Source organism: Coffea arabica, chromosome 3e (genome assembly GCF_036785885.1).
Source record: "Coffea arabica cultivar ET-39 chromosome 3e, Coffea Arabica ET-39 HiFi, whole genome shotgun sequence".
Taxonomy (NCBI): domain Eukaryota; kingdom Viridiplantae; phylum Streptophyta; class Magnoliopsida; order Gentianales; family Rubiaceae; genus Coffea; species Coffea arabica.
Window position 1 is genome coordinate 45,407,248 of NC_092315.1, and position 18,028 is coordinate 45,425,275.

An 18,028-nucleotide genomic window follows, 5' to 3' on the forward strand; every position below is an offset into this window, starting at 1 on the left:
AAGGGAACCTTCTTGAGAAGATTTCTCCACACGTGAAAGCTTCTAAAAGTTTTCCACCATCAGCCCAAATTGTGCAAACCAACGGAATTGCTGATGAACGGAATTGCTGATGAAGAATTGAATTGATATGATGAAATCCACTAGCAATAAGAAATCAAAGCGGGGACCACGTAGAAAGTTTGTTCTTATTGTGGGAGATATACTCATTAGTCAAGGTGTTGGCTTTGATGATTGAGCTTTTCCACTTAGCTTCCTACGGAATTGCTGATGAAGAATTGAATTGATATGATGAAATCCACTAGCAATAAGAAATCAAAGCGGGGACCACGTAGAAAGTTTGTTCTTATTGTGGGAGATATACTCATTAGTCAAGGTGTTGGCTTTGATGATTGAGCTTTTCCACTTAGCTTCCTACGGAATTGCTGATGAAGAATTGAATTGATATGATGAAATCCACTAGCAATAAGAAATCAAAGCGGGGACCACGTAGAAAGTTTATTCTTATTGTGGGAGATATACTCATTAGTCAAGGTGTTGGCTTTGATGATTGAGCTTTTCCACTTAGCTTCCTACGGAATTGCTGATGAAGAATTGAATTGATATGATGAAATCCACTAGCAATAAGAAATCAAAGCGGGGACCACGTAGAAAGTTTGTTCTTATTGTGGGAGATATACTCATTAGTCAAGGTGTTGGCTTTGATGATTGAGCTTTTCCACTTAGCTTCCTACGGAATTGCTGATGAAGAATTGAATTGATATGATGAAATCCACTAGCAATAAGAAATCAAAGCGGGGACCACGTAGAAAGTTTGTTCTTATTGTGGGAGATATACTCATTAGTCAAGGTGTTGGCTTTGATGATTGAGCTTTTCCACTTAGCTTCCTACGGAATTGCTGATGAAGAATTGAATTGATATGATGAAATCCACTAGCAATAAGAAATCAAAGCGGGGACCACGTAGAAAGTTTATTCTTATTGTGGGAGATATACTCATTAGTCAAGGTGTTGGCTTTGATGATTGAGCTTTTCCACTTAGCTTCCTACGGAATTGCTGATGAAGAATTGAATTGATATGATGAAATCCACTAGCAATAAGAAATCAAAGCGGGGACCACGTAGAAAGTTTGTTCTTATTGTGGGAGATATACTCATTAGTCAAGGTGTTGGCTTTGATGATTGAGCTTTTCCACTTAGCTTCCTACGTCACTAGTTCTCTTAGGAAACTAGTGCTAAAATAAAATAAGGGAAAGGCACTAGACGAGTGCTATATAAGACATTAGATTAGTTTCTCTCTACGGAGAGGAAGATAGGTAGTTTTAGTCATAAAATAGGATTTTGTTCTTTCATGTTTTGTGTGGTGTGAAGATCTCTTCAGTTGGTTTGTTTTGTATTTTTCTTCCGTCTCTTCCTTTAGACTAGTTTCTTTCATGAAACTAGTTCTATTTCATTAGATTACGGAGAATCAAATTTTCATTTTCAGTTACTAGCAAGAGTTATTTATGTCTTCGAATTCAATTAAATTGCGTGGGAATTTTCTTATGAGGCGTGGCTAATCTTCTCCTCTAGTCAAGGATCAACGCGAAGACGCAGTCCTAAATATCTGTGAGATCTAATTAATTTTACGTGTTCCTTAATTTGTTAATATTTGCATGTTTTCTATTTTAATTTCCATGGGATTATTTTGTTAATTGGATATCAAGGGCCCGATGTACAATTTGACTTATTAATCTCTTGTCAAATTAATCAATTAAATCCGTAATTGTTTAGTTGGTTAATATTAGTGACAACTAGTATTTTCACATACTAGGGGGACATGCAATCTGATTTAAATAATCCTCGTAGCGTGTTATTAATTTGGGTTAGGCTTTTCTAGTTTTTAATGCAATTAGGAAATTAATTCCTACGGTCGTACCTAGGAGTATTTCCTGGTTAGGGGTAATCAACAGTTGTACCTTGGTTATCAATAAATTAAGGAAAAGCTGGTCGTTAGAGTTTATCGGCGACTATAACTAACCTGTTAATAAAATTAAGTGAACCTTCTTTGCATCAATGATCGGATGAATGGACTGTGTTTGCGTAGTTGTATCCTTGGCTAGAATTTATTTATCATTTATTTAATTGCTATTTACAATTGTATTAATTAATTAATTATTTTTAGTTAAATTGTTTAATTATTTTTAGTTTATTTCTGATAAAAATCCCCCGTGTCCCGAACTTGAAAAGAATCGAATTTTTCCCAGTCCCTGTGGATTCGACCCTACTCACTACTATACACAGAAAATTCATTTTTCTCGAGTAGGTATTTATTATTGCACAGGCTCGACACCTGTCACACCCATATAGATTTCGGCCTTAGTTTAGGATGCTTACACCTCAAGTTGGATTTATGCATTACATTAGTAGTTCAAACATGTAAAAAAGAAAAATAAAAGTTCATATCAAGTTAAATGTCTTTTTTGGATAATTTAGGGGATACATTGTATGAGGTAGCTGATGAACATAATATATATCCTATGTGAATTCTTTAATTGGGAAAACACTTCATAGTAGCTAGCACAAGTGCAACTACAAGCTCTACAATGATATGAACAAGAAACAAAATAAGAGACCTGAACAAACAATCTAACAAGTGGAAGGTAGAATAGAAATATATTGTGTATTGAAACGAGAATTAAAAAAATTGAATGGCTATATGAAGACTCTTAACAGTGGAATCTTGGCCTAAAATGCATATAGGATACTTTAACTTACTCATCTTGGCTAGAGGTACTTATTAATATTCTAGATGATTTTTAGAGATGTGTAGGTTAGTTTAGTTATTCTTTTAAAAGTTTGTTGATTTTCAAATCATTATAGAATACATTTATGTGAATTCCTTTAGAACATATTTTGTAGGTCAATACTAATTTGTTGTTGAGGCTAGATAAATGATTCCAAGTAGCATTGGAATAAAATGGAAGAATGGAAATAGTTGGTGAGACAGATGTATCTAGAAAATAAAGATGATTTTGTGTAACTACTACAAGTACCTAATGAAAGGATTGAACTTTAGCAATAGAGAATCTTGATTTCACATTGGAGAAAAGAGGAAATTCAAGTTATTTAAAGGTTTAACTTTTGAATCACATCTTATATGCTTTTTTTTTTAATCATCATGATAGGTTAAAATGAAAAAGCTGGTGCAATAGGTGCAATGATAGTTTCAAAGGATTAGAGGAACTTAGAAAATGTTGTAAACCTTAAGTTTTTCCCTTTGGTTTCATTTAATGATCAAAGGATTAGAAGAAGTAGAATTGCAAGTGCAAAATATAAGATACTACTATAAATGGCTTGCTAAAGTTTTTAGGTATTGAGTTAACAATCGTAGGTATATACAATGGAGGAAAATATCCTATGACTACCAAATTGTAAAAGGTATATATAATGTCAGTTTTTATGTGTAAAGATGCTTCCAAGACCCTTGATTTTAGTGGATATATATTGGCCATTTCTTTACCTTTTTCTTTAGAGTGACAATTTAGTGTTATTTAGTACATAAAGTTTCTTTTTATTATATTCCCTGTTTACAAAACAGTTAGCTACTCATTTTAGAAGTTAAAACAAAATTCTTACTAACATAGGTTAGAATGGATCATATTGGGTCATATGGTTTTACTTAAAACCTGAGAAAATAAATAATGAGAGGTTCAATGATTAATTGTATACTTTTAATAGTATGCTTGTGATTGAATTTCAAAATGTCTACTTAATTTGTGATTCCAATAGTGAATAACTAGATACCAAATTAGAAAAGTCACAACTTATCTACCATTTATGCAATTTATTCTCTAAATATTGTGTTTACTTGTTGCATTTCATTTTTGGGAATTTTTGTTTCTTTTTCACATTTTAATCTTTTTTATTATTTTTTTGTTGACATTGAATTGGATGATCTTGTAGGACCTTTTCAATATCATTCTTTATTTTCTAACTTTTACTAATGGCTTAGATGCAAGTCCAAGGTCATGACATATCTTTTGTAAGCCTTTTACATGTTACAAATGGCTTTCCCAAAGATCAAAATATGCGCAATCTAATTATAAGTTTATGTACTTTTATGCTATTAGATTCTTGTTATTTTTTATTATAATCAAATTGACTTATTGGTTTTCTTGTTCTTAACATTCGTTTGTAAGCTCAACTTAAAGAAAGTTTGTCTCAAGTGCTTGAGGAAAAGCAAATTGTGACCTTCAAGAAAAATGTGTAGGTTGAGCACCGGAGAGTTGACATATGAGGTCAAGTAAGGTACGTGGGTAAATGTACCTCATCAACAAAGGGTAGAAAGGTAACCATCCAAGAAATTACATATTAGATTATGAGAGGGTACAAAAAGAAGTCTTACAATAGGTTAGAATAGGACTCCATACAAGTCGACCCGCTCGCAAGTTGATCACGAGTAGCTTGAGTCAAAATTTGAGTCGAATTCGATCAACACTGAACTCGAGTAGAGCTCAAGTTGACCAAGTCAAGTTCAAGTTCGAACTCGAGTTCAAAGATACTCAGTTCGTTAGTTTACGAATTGGTTCAATTATATATATATACATATATATATTAATAGTAAAATTACTATTATTTTTTATTATTTATATATCCCCAAAAATTTATTATTTATTAAAAAATTACTATTTTATTCATTTTTTAAAAATAACTATTTTTTAATTTTTTAAGTTGGAGCTTGAGTTCGACTCAACTCGAATTTGAGGTCGAGTTCCAACTCGAACTTTACATTAAGAGTTCGTCAACCTCGAGTTCAAGTTCAAGGTCAAATTTGATAAAAATAAGTCAAGACTCGATTCGATTAGACCAAATATTGATTCGACTCGATTCGTTTGCTACCTAAGTTAGAGGAAAGTCATCGCAAGAATCAAAAGACATGAGAACAAAAGCAGAATTCATTGAGAGCTGGATTACATGCCGAACAAATTAGTCTTCCGACTGCACAATTGGATATTGATGTCTTAACCACGACTTGCATGGAACAATTGCTTTGAACGGTGTAACATTGTTTGAATGAGATGTAACTTTACATGAATTACTTATAAAACTTTTACAACAAGATGCAATTATTATGTACGGGACTCGTATAAACAATAACAGAATATCACACCTCTATTGTAAAAATATGCAAACAATTTATTTAGAATTACAAAACGTTCAAAATATGTTACACCGTTCAAAAGAATGTTGATGTGACAACCGTCACTGCCTTGCGTCCCTTTAACCCTGCCTTGTGGATGGGTTTTTAGTACTTTTCTCAGTTGGCAGGTAACAAAGTTTCAGGAAGATCTTATGTTACTATTCTATTACACTTGCGTGTCTAATATAGAGCATTAGTTTTAAGCATAGTAGGTCGATGCTATGTGATTTTAAGGCCCTTGCATCCGACCAATCTGTCATTTCATAGTTTTAACTCAAGTTTAGTTTCTTTGGGTAATTGGATACTTATTTTTTATGCTATTAGTTGTAATAAAATGGTTAAAAGTAAAGATAATAGTTCATATTATCCCTTAGTAATCTATACTGTGCATATAAATTTACACTACACTTTAGTATCCATTTTATTTTATTTTAATAACCCGCTCTCCCTACTTTCACAAGTATTTTTGAGTATTTTTTACTAGCAAATAGTAACTACTCATGTAGTGGAAAATACATGCAAAAAATCAAAATCCTTTTTTTTAACTAAAATGCAAATTTAGCATTTTTTTCAAATTACTTTGCAACAAAAAGTAACTATGTCCTTCAATTGCACACAAAGTAGGTGTTTTCAAACTTTTTTAAGGGAAATTTTGAACAATAAATAGTATTTTTTAAATACTTTTACACGATTTTTCTAACTACCATTGGTTAAGACATGTTTTTTCATTTATATTCTGCACTCTCATTTTTTTTGCTTTAACTTCTCATTTCTCCACAAACAATTAATACTTCCAATCCTACTTAACCGTTGCAAGTACAATAATTTTGTACTTTATTTCCAGTGTCCAATTCGAAATCGATTTACAGTAGTATTTATCTAGCTACAATCTTGCCATAAACATGAGACAAGTCTTAACAACTCTTCCATTCTTGTAGCAAATCTTGAGCATATCTAGCAACCACTTGCAATTTTTCATTAACATTTCCACCACAAATTAGGCAGTAGATTTTTAAGACTTAATGGGGTTAAAATGTCACTATTCTAAAATCCGAGTGCACCAAAAAAAAAGAAAAATCCAACACAGATTTGGTCCCCTTAAGAAATGAGAGGCAATCAGTGGCCAATGAGATGAAGCTATGGCTTCAAACAAGCCACACGATTCATCCAATCATACCTCTCACCTCTCATCTCTTGTCCACCTCATTTCATTGGATAATTCTAACATTGGGTATATATATCATATATTTAAATGTTGTTGTCAGTAATAAAGCTCGTTAACTAAGAGCCAGCAATTCTTGCTTCGATTTTTGATAGAAATCCGAATAATTTCAAAGAACCCGTTTCAAGAATTGTGTTTGCAGGTTAAAACTTTAATGGGTTGTTCTGGTTTAGCTTAGTTTCAATCAAAGTTGGAGCTTTTTGACAATTTTATGCATCAATGCAGAAAACTTTGAGTGGTTAATTGATACATATTTACTGTTTTTCTTCTTTAAAGTAGAAAATGAGCGGTTGGTGAGTATATATTGGTGGGATTGATTCAGGGAAATCCATCAACTGTTCTAGCAATGTTGCCTGTTTGCTCAGCCACCACTGGCTGTTCTACTCATTCACAGGTAATAATTTTCACCTTCAAATGTGATCAATCGCTGACTTTTCTATTATTTTTTATTTTTTTTTTCACAGTGATCAGCCTGATGAAGTATTTTTCTAGTCATCAATATCTAGGCTTTGCTGCAAAATGGGAACTTTTTTGCTTCATCACCTTCTTCTTCTTGGGTTTTTTTTTCCTTTATTTTGGTTGCCTTATTCTCGTAAGTGTCATTAATACAGAAGACTTCTTTCTAGTATTAGAAATGGTACTGCTCAATGCAAAGGTTTGCTCTAGTCTGTGAAGTGATGTCATGACTTATTATTTTAAGTCTCTGAATTATGTTACTGCTGTTCAAACTTCAGACAAATTTAAATGACAATGCAAAATGGTATATTCTTATAATTGTATATCGGAAAAATACAAGTGAATTAATTGAAAGAAGGCAAAGAAAAATGTATTCTTTTTAATGCAATGGTGCATGCAAATGGCATGACAAGATTACCAGACCGAGAGGGTTGCTTACAGAGATGAAAAAGATGAGATGGAATTGACATTAGACTTCTTGCAGAAGGCCATTTTAACTTGCTTGACAATTGGTTTGATGAGGATGTATCTAGTGATTATGGTTGACAAAAAATAGAAGACAGAATCTGTGGGTTAAGATTACTCATTTGTCCCTTCTGTAAGATCATTGTCGTTGTTCTTTTAACAAATCGATTTCAATGAGGGATATGCAGTCATATCCTTAGTATTCAAATGGTTACTCTACTTTTGAGGACATAATTCTGTCTCTATTGTCTATTCCTGTCCTTACTGGACAAGTAAGTGGCAAGATGTGCATTTGCATTGTTAATGACAAAGATAGCTCTCATGGTTTCGATTCCTTTGATGAATCACCATGTCAAGATGAATATTTGGTGAGTTTTAGTTGATTCCTAGAAATTGTAATTGCTCTCTAACCATAAAAAATCACATATAGAGGACAATTACTTGTTCTAACAGTAGTTTCTCATATGACTGCAAGACTTTCAAGTGTTGGCACCTTCCTTGCTTCTTAAATCCAACTCCTCCACTGCTTAAAAGAAAATGTTTTGAAAATTAAAAATTAACATTGTATGATAAATATCCTTGAGATAATTAAATTGTTAAGTTTCAAAATTAATTTTGTCTTGGACATTTTCCTTTTCTTTAATATGTTCTAACATGTATACTAGACCTGATTTACTTTCAGGTACTATAAGTAAACAATCTATAGATGTGTACTGTAGAGCATGTACACTTATGATCCTTTTGTCGACATATTCATTTTTTCAACATGAATTGGCCATTCTTGCAGATCTGCATTCATGGGGGATTAAGATCCACCACCTATTGGATAACATCTGAGATTAGATGCAATGTCGTGGACAGGGCGGTCCCTGACTTATTCAACAAAACTCATCCACAGGGAGTTTGGTTGGGGAAACAACCTGCTAAACTTTCCTATTCTAACTTTATGGATCAAAGTGAACGTTCTGGCTCTGTCAATACTATTACTAGGTGTTCCTTTCATAAGGAGCTCAATGATCACCAATTTGAGTTACTATCTAATGGCTGTTGCACAACAGGTGGAATGAATGAATCATTTGCCACCAGGGCAGGCAGTATTCAGTTTGTTGAGAATTCTGATATGTATGCTCAACAGGAGGAACTAATGGTTTTCATGAATCAGATTGATGAAACTAATATTTCACCTCAGCCAGCTAATCCAGACTCAATTTTGAGCATGGATGGCATTCAAGATGATCCTTCATTACCACCTGATACATATAATGCGGATACGGATTCCCTGTCGAGTATTAAAACAAGTGTCGTGGATGTTGTTGCTGAAACTAACAAGTCTATAAGTGATATAGTCAATGAAGGGCAAAATTTTCTGAACAGCTCAATTGATACAGTGATTTCTTCAATACAGTCTGCTTTTAGAGAAGCTAATGAAGCACTTAATAATGCCACTGGAGAGCTGAAGTCATCTACTGATAGAATTGGAGAATTAGCTGGCAGTAAATTATCCTCCCTTTCTAGTGACTTAAAGGAAGCCTCAGGCAGACTTGGGATTACTGCTCTTGATGGGCTGAGGCAATCAATAATTGTGGTTGAGGAATCTCTGGCAAAGGGTTTTACATCTGCTGCATATGGCTATGGTACAGTGAAGGAGTTGCTTCCCACAGAAATCCAGAATGCACTCAGTGCATCTGAGAACAAGTTATCAGAATTCTTGAGGCCAGTTGGTTCAGCATTTCAACAAGTATGTTTAAATTCCTCCTATTCAATAGCACCCATAATACATCTAGTGGTTTACTAAGCATTTGATGCTTAGAGTGTTCTTCCTAATTCCGTAATTCAAAAATTAGAAATGAGATTTTCATAGAATGTTAGTTTGTTCAAATTCCTCCTCTTGAATAGCACATGTAAATTGTCATATAGTTTGCCAAACATTTTATGCTTATAGTTCTCCTCCTAATTCACTAATTTTAAGAATAGCAACTATATTTTCGTAAAATGTTAATGTGATGAATACTTATGGTACAGAGTTCCAGCTCCACTTAGGGCTGTCCAGACATTTAAATTTGGAAAAAAAAAGTTTAATTTGCATACATCATTTTGTCCCTTGAATCAATTGAATAAGTGCTAAACTTTACAATATATGAGGAACAGGGTTACAGCACGTTGCAAGGATTGGAAGAGAAACTTGGCTTGGACCCCAATGATCCAATCATCCCATTTCTTCTCTTTATTGGAGCATCGGCCAGTTTATGGTATAATCATCCTCTTTCCCATGATTTTATTTCCTTCTGTTGTATAGGGGGAAATGGGATTTTTCCCTCATTGAATTTATGGAAAATTATATTGCTTATCAGATCTTTGCAGGGTTTATTACTGGGTATACAATTACAGTGGATACACTGGAGATTTATCTCCCAGATCGACTTTGGAGCTCTTGACAGGGAATGAAGATGGTGTATTGATTGATATTCGGCCTGAGGCAAGTGACTTTAAAATTTTCTAGCCCTTTATTAAGTGGTTGGGATTTCCATTAAAATTAATATTATTTCTGAATAGAGGTATTCCATATAATCTTCTAAAACATCTAAACTTCCATTGAAAGTAGGCTTGTCTCATTTCCCATATTAGATTTTCTGTATCTTGCATTACATTTCCTTATACGATATATTCAGTCAAGTTTTCCATTTGAATGATGGAGTTCTTCTTTTACTATATTGAAGGACCTCAGGGAAAGAGATGGTATTCCTGATCTTCGACGAGCAGCCCGATATCGATATGCCAGTATAGTGCTACCAGAGGTTGGAGGATAGACTTAACCAATTTCTTGTCATTCTTTAGGGAAGGAAGAACAACAATTAAAAAATTATACTGAATGAAGGATATTCTATTAAAGTTTGACTTGTTTATTATGCTGTGTTCACAGTGTTTTTACTTTTTTGCTTGAATTTCAGGTTGACGTCTCTCTGAAAAAGTTACTTAAGGCGGGGAGAAATCTTGATGATTTGTTGATTGCTGCTGTTATTGGGAACTTAAAGAATGTTCAAGTATGTGAGTTTCACCTATAACCTCATTAATTTGCTAATATGTGTAGCCTTGAATTTTTTTTAACATTTTAAACATGACATTGTTCCATTTTTGGTAATAGGTGACCAATTTTTTAATGGAACTGTAGAACATTGACTTGGTAAAATTGCCCCTTAGTTTTTGATGGAATTCTGTAGAACTATGACTTTGGATTATTGCCCCTAAGTTTTTCAAAAAATGTATGACATTGTCTTTAGCAGCAGGATATTTGAAGTACATGAAATACCTTATGTTTTATCTGCGAAACTTGATATTACTGTATGACATGAACTATAGGACAGATCAAAGGTTGTTGTTTTGGATGCTAAAGGTGTTCGCTCCAAAGGAATAGCAAGAGCATTGAGGAAGCTTGGGGTTAAGGTATGTATCTTGAGGAGTATTATAAACTTCCTCAATACAGATTCCTAGTCTATTTATTAATGGCAAAGACATAGTTCTCATCATACATGCTTCTCCTTTGGAGATGAGCTTTCTAGTTCTCCAAAAGTTATCTTCATCTTCCGAATTTGAACACTAGCATATGGAAAGGTGATCCAAATTTGAGCTGGAACCTGAGAGGCTTTACATGTATCTCAGGAAAGTTTTTAAAGTTTTGACAATCTTGAGGCTTGCACTGAACTATTTGTTTTTTCATTTATGTTTTGAAAGGATAACAATCAAATTATCCTTTAGTAGATAAAAAATGGTCTGGGAAATACCTTAGATCTTTAGTTGAATGCTACACTAGTCAAATTAGTTAAATGACACTAAGTTGTTGCCGTATAGGATGACATCTGTTTTGGTGTTAACTGTATACTTATTGTTAATACTGCAGAATTCATATGTGGTCCAAGGCGGGTTTCAGTCTTGGGTTAGAGAAGGTCTTCGAATTAAAGATTTAAGACCAGAGACAGCTCTAACCATACTCAATGAGGTACATAGCTGCACTCCTGCAAGTTTTATGAGCTTTCTTTATATTAATTGTCTGCTAGGTATTATCTGTCGTTGGTTTTTCAAATATGAATAACTTTTTATGTAAGATTAGGTCTTTCATACGCTTTCTTTATAATTATAAGGGCTCAGACGGTGGCTGTGTAATGATTTAAAACATTCTACCTGCTGTTTTGTGGTTCTAAAATTAATTTCTTCCAAAGGTAAATATGTTGCAATAATTCAAGCAAACCTGAAAAGGGGAAATGAGATTCACTAGCAGCATTAGTTTCGTATTGAGACTATGTATTTAGACACATGAGATAGATTTGTTTCTCTCCTGCAGACCTTTTCTTTCTTCTACCTGCCCTTTCCTGCACTTTAAGTCTTAGTTTGTAAACAATTGAAATTTGGTGTGTCATCAGGATGCCGAGGCAATAATACAAGACTTCAATCCAACACCACTTCGACTTCTTGGGTATGGAATGGTAAGTTCTTTTACTCTTGTGTACTTTTTCATTGATTTCAGCTCATTAGAAATCCATCTTTCCTTGATGTTTTCGATTCTTTGAGGGTGGCAAGAGGATGGGAGCCAAGATTGGGACCCATGACCATCAAGGATCATGGTAGAGCCATCAACGATTGGGTCATCCCTCCATCTATTGCATGTTAAATCTCTTCTCACAACTTTTTCTCAATTAGTCAGTTTCTTTATTCAATATCAATGGATATCAAAGCTCTACATACCTTTCAAACTTTTTGTTAAATGTCCACTTTGATATCTATGTGATCAAATCCATCAAATCATTTTCTTCTTACATTTGTAGTCAACAATCGTCTCTAGTCGATTCACTTGACCCTGGATTAAAGCATTTTTCTACTGTGGCCTTTTTAGTTTTCAAAATGACATGCTTGAATGTACTTTTTTTCCCCTTTATGGCTAATATCTGATTTGGTTTTGTTTCTTTTTAAGCAAACTCTGGGCTTCTTTCCGCATGTACCAACTTAATGGAAAATTGCATTTATCTTCTTCACAATATCACATGAGAATTCCATTATTCCTTTGTCCTATTTGCTTTTTAGCATTCCATGTTTAATCCAAATACTATGTGGACAGGGTTTCGCTGCAGTATCCTATGCAGCCATAGGTGAGCTTTTTTTTAATCTCTCTTTCTTCCTGCAATTTGGTATGTTGTAATCTTTGAAAAGATCAAATGGTTTATGAAGCTTCTGGAATTTTTGCACATTATATTGTAAATTAAAAGTTCTGTAGATTAAAATAACTACAAATGTGGAAGACACGGAAAAGATAGTTCAGAGATTTCAAAGTGTAGATTAACTGACTTAGAATAGCAAAAAGAAAAAGGAAATAAGATCGAAGTGACTTGTTGGAGTGTAAAAGTAAAGTACACTAAAAAAGGCAGATTAATTTGATTTTTACCTGGTCATGGTGAAGAATAATATGAGCAAACTAAGCTCATAATTATTGGATTTTTCACTTGGGTGGTTTTAGTTGGATGAAGCCATAGGAGGCTCTTATTGTTTGGCACATTCAAACATAAAATCTGCGCTCTTTTGGAGATGTAAAGATCACTCTTTGGAATCATCTTTGCTCTTTTACCCTTGATATATGTTTAGAGCTCTTAACAATCACTTGTTTCTTTCACATACTATAGGCTGTATATGGTGCTTGATGATACTGAAAAATTGCAGGCACATCAAATACAAAGCTATACTTGAATTAACATTCTATGATCTTAAATCCGTCAGACATTATGTTACTACACTCTAATGATTGTTTTTCTCTTAAAACTGAGTACATGAATTTTTTGTGCAGAGTGGGAGAAGACACTTCAGATTGTCGGTATTATTGGTCTTGGTCAGGTAAACTACGCCTTGTCTTCAATTTACTCTTAGTACCATGAAAGTAAATTCTAGCTACATATCAAAGATAGCTTTGAAATTTCAATATGCTCCAGAAATACAGTAGGGAATCTAATTGTGGGAACGCGCTAGCAATAGTGACAAGAATGTTGTTAAAACCTTTTGGTTCGCAAATAAACTTGACAATTGTAAACTAAGAAAAAAGGGAGAGAAATAATACTCTTCTTCATCTCATTCTTGGACTACACAATATACAAATATATATACACAAGTGGATACTATAATCATATGATACTATAATCATACTATTACCTAATTAATATATGATACTATAATCACATGATACTATAATCATATGATACTATAATCAATCAAATCTAATCTTTCCTAATGTTTACAATATCAAATCTTTCCATAATATCAGATTACATATCTTCAACACTCCCCCTCAAGATGGAGCATAGATGTTAATCATGCCCATCTTGCCACAAATGTAATCAATTCTCGGACCATTTAGAGGCTTAGTGAAGATATCAGCTAACTGTTCTCCAGTTCTCACATGACTGGTGCAAATGGCACTTGGGGTGGTGCCCTTAGCACAATTAAACTCACTTAACTCCACTATATTTATAACCACCAAAATGAGATATTTCTTTATAAAAGTTTTGATGTGGGATACAATGACATACTCAACAAATCTCCACCTTGGCGTGTATCCAACATCGGTAAATAGTAGACAAATATCAAACAAGCTCCACCTTCTCCGTAAAAGTCCCAACGGATCTCAACGAACCACAAAAGTCCCAACGAACCACAACGAGCCACTAACGAACCAAGATGCAAAGGCTCAACAGGTTCCAACGGGTCAAATCTCACAAAAGGTTCAACAGATCCCAACGGGTTAAAAATCACGAACATGGTAATCTTGTCCCACCTTCTTCTCAAAAGTGACTCAATAGGGTCACGACCTAAAAGTGACTCAATAGGGTCACGTCAAAAGACATACTAATAACAGAACCTGGCTCTGATACCATGTAAACTAAGAAAAAAGGGAGAGAAAAAATACTCTTCTTCATCACATTCTTGGACTACACAATATACAAATATATATACACAAGTGGATACTATAATCATATGATACTATAATCATACTATTACCTAATTAATATATGATACTATAATCACATGATACTATAATCATATGATACTATAATCAATCAAATCTAATCTTTCCTAATATTTACAATATCAAATCTTTCCATAATATCAGATTACATATCTTCAACAACAATCTATAAATCTTGGTTAAATTTGTTATTTGTGCTTAACTGAGATTTTATCAGGCGGCCTCGAGTTCAGCCTTAGAATAGCTTAACCATTCAACATACTAAACACACATGTTAATCATGTTCTATACTCAGGGGCATGACAGATTAAGGAATTTTAAAATTAGGTTCGAGCTTGGTTTGTTTGTGTAACAAACATATCTCTGGACAAGGGTAAGGAGAGATTTTGAATAGCTAGGCTCATGTTTCGGCTTTAGAAGACATCAATTATTTATTTATGTTTTCTATTGAGCAAGTTGCGAAATATTAAATTTAGCTCAGGTTTGTCCCCCAATAGCCTTCTTGAAACAGTCCATTGCCAGGGGGAGGGTTGGGTTGGGGGCTAAGGTGGGAGGGATCATGAGTAGGAGGTCCTGGGTTTTACACAAAAAAAAGGTCCATGGCCTTTGCAAATGTGATGCTCCAACTTGCTTTTGAGATGTTAATCTCAGCAGAGATCATTGACAGTAAAGATTTCGTCTCTTTGGCATATCTCTTGCCTATACAAGCTGGTCACCATGGTGGAATGTGGTCCGAACGGATAGGAATTAGCAGGTCTTATACTTGAGTATCCTTGTGATTGGTGTATAAAGGTCCAATGGTCTTGCAAGTTGATTACCTTTGTTAAAGTGCATTTTCACCTCCTTTATATTTCACCTAACCATAATCATCACTGACCTACAAAATTAGTTGTTGTAATTTTTAGTTTTTAAACTTTGTTCATCTAGAAGCTTCTAATCCTTCTCATATCTTCGACTTGCCTTTAACAAGAATATCCCATGCAATATCTTTTGTTTGTGTTGGAATCATTCACCAGCTTAATTATGAAAAGAACTTGATTAAATGAAATAACAAACAAATTCATCTTAAACTAGTTAAAACAGCATTCAACTTTAGTTTTCCTTTTAAAAATACAAATTTCTACCATCATTAAGTTTTTCCAGATAATCACCAAAAGTTTTATAATATGATTACATGATATCAACTAACTGAAGATTGAGACACCGGTAAGTCATCTAATATTTGACATATTGCATGACCATATTAGTAGTGATGCATGATTTAAATCACCATAGTCAGACTGTGATACTTACTGTTTATTCCGTTTCAGAAAAAAAAAAAAAGCGCATAACCTTTCAAACTCCAACAAAATCATATATGCAGATGTTGATGGATTTTGGAAGAAATTGGGATATTCTATCCACTCATAAAGTCGTCGAATGTACATAGGCTGGATGTTTAACCGACATTTTAAATTCCACTTTAATTCATTCATTTCCTTCTGACATGAAAATGCATCTATAGTGAAACAAATCCTGCAAAGGATAAAATCACAAGTGAGTGTCATCATCCTCTACCAGAACTTGCTTTTCAAATTAGAAAAACTGTCTCGCTCTTGTCCATTAGCATACATGCAGCATGGTTAACTGTATTGCTCCTTTGTGGTTTGTTTTTTCTTCAATTGGTACCTTGGTCTTGTGCATCAAATCGCAATTTTCTCTTGCACTGTCAGAGTATAATCTGTACACTCATGAATTGGTATTTTTAAACTGTTGACCAGAGCATATACAAGAGGATTGCTTCCTATGAAAACACTGAGGATTTTAAGCAGGATGTGAGGTAAAATCTTCCTCGATCATTGATCTGGTCATTGCTATCTTTGTCAAGTGGATTGCAAAATGTTACAGAAATGGGTTTCTGTTTTTTCTCTCTCTTTACTGCTCATTTAGTTTTATGGAAACCAAATCAAAGTCTGGACAGTAACGGGATGTGACTTGTTTATCTAGTACTATCATTGAGGAAGTGATCCTTTAGTGATTACCCAGTTAAAGACAAGAAAAAAGAAATGTCTCTTCTTCATGTATTATTGGATCATTCTTCTCTGCAAATTCTTATACTTGGTAGCTTGAAATCCAGACAATGATCAAATATCACAGACATTCTATTTTTATTTCCTTTTGCTTTCACATTCCCCCTCTGAAAGCCAACACAAAAACCCTAGTCAATGTGCCCTTTCAGCTAGTTGATGGTCACTTTACTCAGCATACCTTCATATTATATAGCTGAGAAATACAGAAAATGCTCTATAAAGTGTCATGTCTAACTTTTCAAGCTGAGAAAGTCAGTCCCTACAAAAGTGAAATTAGTTTTTGGTGCATTTCATGCATACGAGCGAAATTTTAGTTTGAGCAATGTCGTGTTTAACTTATTGTTTTCTTGTAATTGAATTTCACCTCAAACATGGTGCAACTTAAAGCATAGAATAAAGGGGTCAACTCTGTTAAGTATTAGAAAATGTCTGGAAACATCTTAGTAGAACCTGTGTGGATAATTTGTTTCATGAGCATTTGATGTTTAGAAGTAAAAATTGTGTGGAAAACTCTAAAAGCTTTCTTGCTGAACTGGTTGCATTTGGCCCCATTATCTTCATTAATCTCTGAAATTGATGCTGCATCAACTTGCCCAATATACATATGCATTACATGCAATTCCAATGCACACTGGAAAAGTAAAAGTCCAAGGGAGTTTGACCTTATTTTAGAGGTTGGTAATTGAGCTCTTAATTATTATATTTTGGCCTAAGCAACAAAGGAGTCTGTGAATATGGTTAGCTAATATGCCGTACTCCTTAAAAATAATGTCATTTTCTTCAGTTTTGATGTCCTTTTGTCCAATCAAGTGTTTACTGAGTCGAGCACTTGAGCAATTTTATCTCACTTTGAACCTAATCTCTTACTTCTTGGCCAGCACTCCAATATTCCGCCACATCTTTAGAATAAGATAGTCTCTCCTTCATCTGGAGGATTAGATGCAAAATGTAACAGAATGATACATTCAATAACTGTTGTTTTATGTCTGCTTCCAAGGCTATTGCTTGCTCCAGCTAGATTAGGAGGCCAAGCAATTTCATGGGCCACTGGCAAGTTAGAAACAAACCGCAACGGACTGCCAACATCACCTTCATCTTCAGATGTTCAGAGCAGAGTGTTGCAAGCTGCTGCAAAGCACGAATCTCAACCATCTGACAGTGAAGATACTGAAAATCCATCTCCAGAAGTGACAGGTCCTAAAGAGAATATGGATCTTTCTGAAGCATAGAAGTAAAGATTCTAATGCATTCCATACATTGTGGTCGTCTGTGTTGAGTTTAATCGGCCTGTTTAGTGCTGTTGCTTATCAAATAAGATGCCTATCAAATACTACGGTGATGTCTCATTTTACTGGACGGACTCGGTCTACTACTGAGATACTAATGCAGATCACAGTTTTGGCTTTTCTGTCTGTTGCACTAACCTGTTTGTGGATCGCATTCTCTACGCTCATGAAAGAATTCAGCTCTTTAGTATGAATTCTACAGATGCTCTTTGGATTGGAGGATTCAATTGGTTTGGCACAATATAGACATACGTTGTTTATTTTTTCCTTGCTAAAAGGCCGCGATTGTCGCAACCAGAAGGTCGCTGCCAGAAAGTCACAATCTGATGGCAGCTTCTCGTCGCGACTGCT

The 18,028-nt window shown here is 34.2% G+C and overlaps 1 protein-coding gene across 1 annotated transcript; it reads left to right on the forward strand.

Annotated features, from left to right (window-relative positions):
- The first annotated feature begins 6,421 nt into the window (after positions 1-6,421).
- On the forward strand, positions 6,422-17,797 carry LOC113736914 (uncharacterized). Its single transcript, XM_027264118.2, has 14 exons — positions 6,422-6,543; positions 6,681-6,795; positions 8,110-9,060; positions 9,471-9,571; positions 9,684-9,798; positions 10,040-10,117; positions 10,271-10,363; positions 10,680-10,763; positions 11,218-11,316; positions 11,738-11,800; positions 12,430-12,460; positions 13,150-13,196; positions 16,083-16,141; positions 17,389-17,797. The coding sequence occupies exons 2-14, from the start codon at positions 6,748-6,750 to the stop codon at positions 17,618-17,620; spliced, it is 2,001 nt and encodes a 666-aa protein (XP_027119919.1). The 5' UTR covers positions 6,422-6,543; positions 6,681-6,747; the 3' UTR covers positions 17,621-17,797.
- The last annotated feature ends 231 nt before the right edge of the window (positions 17,798-18,028 follow it).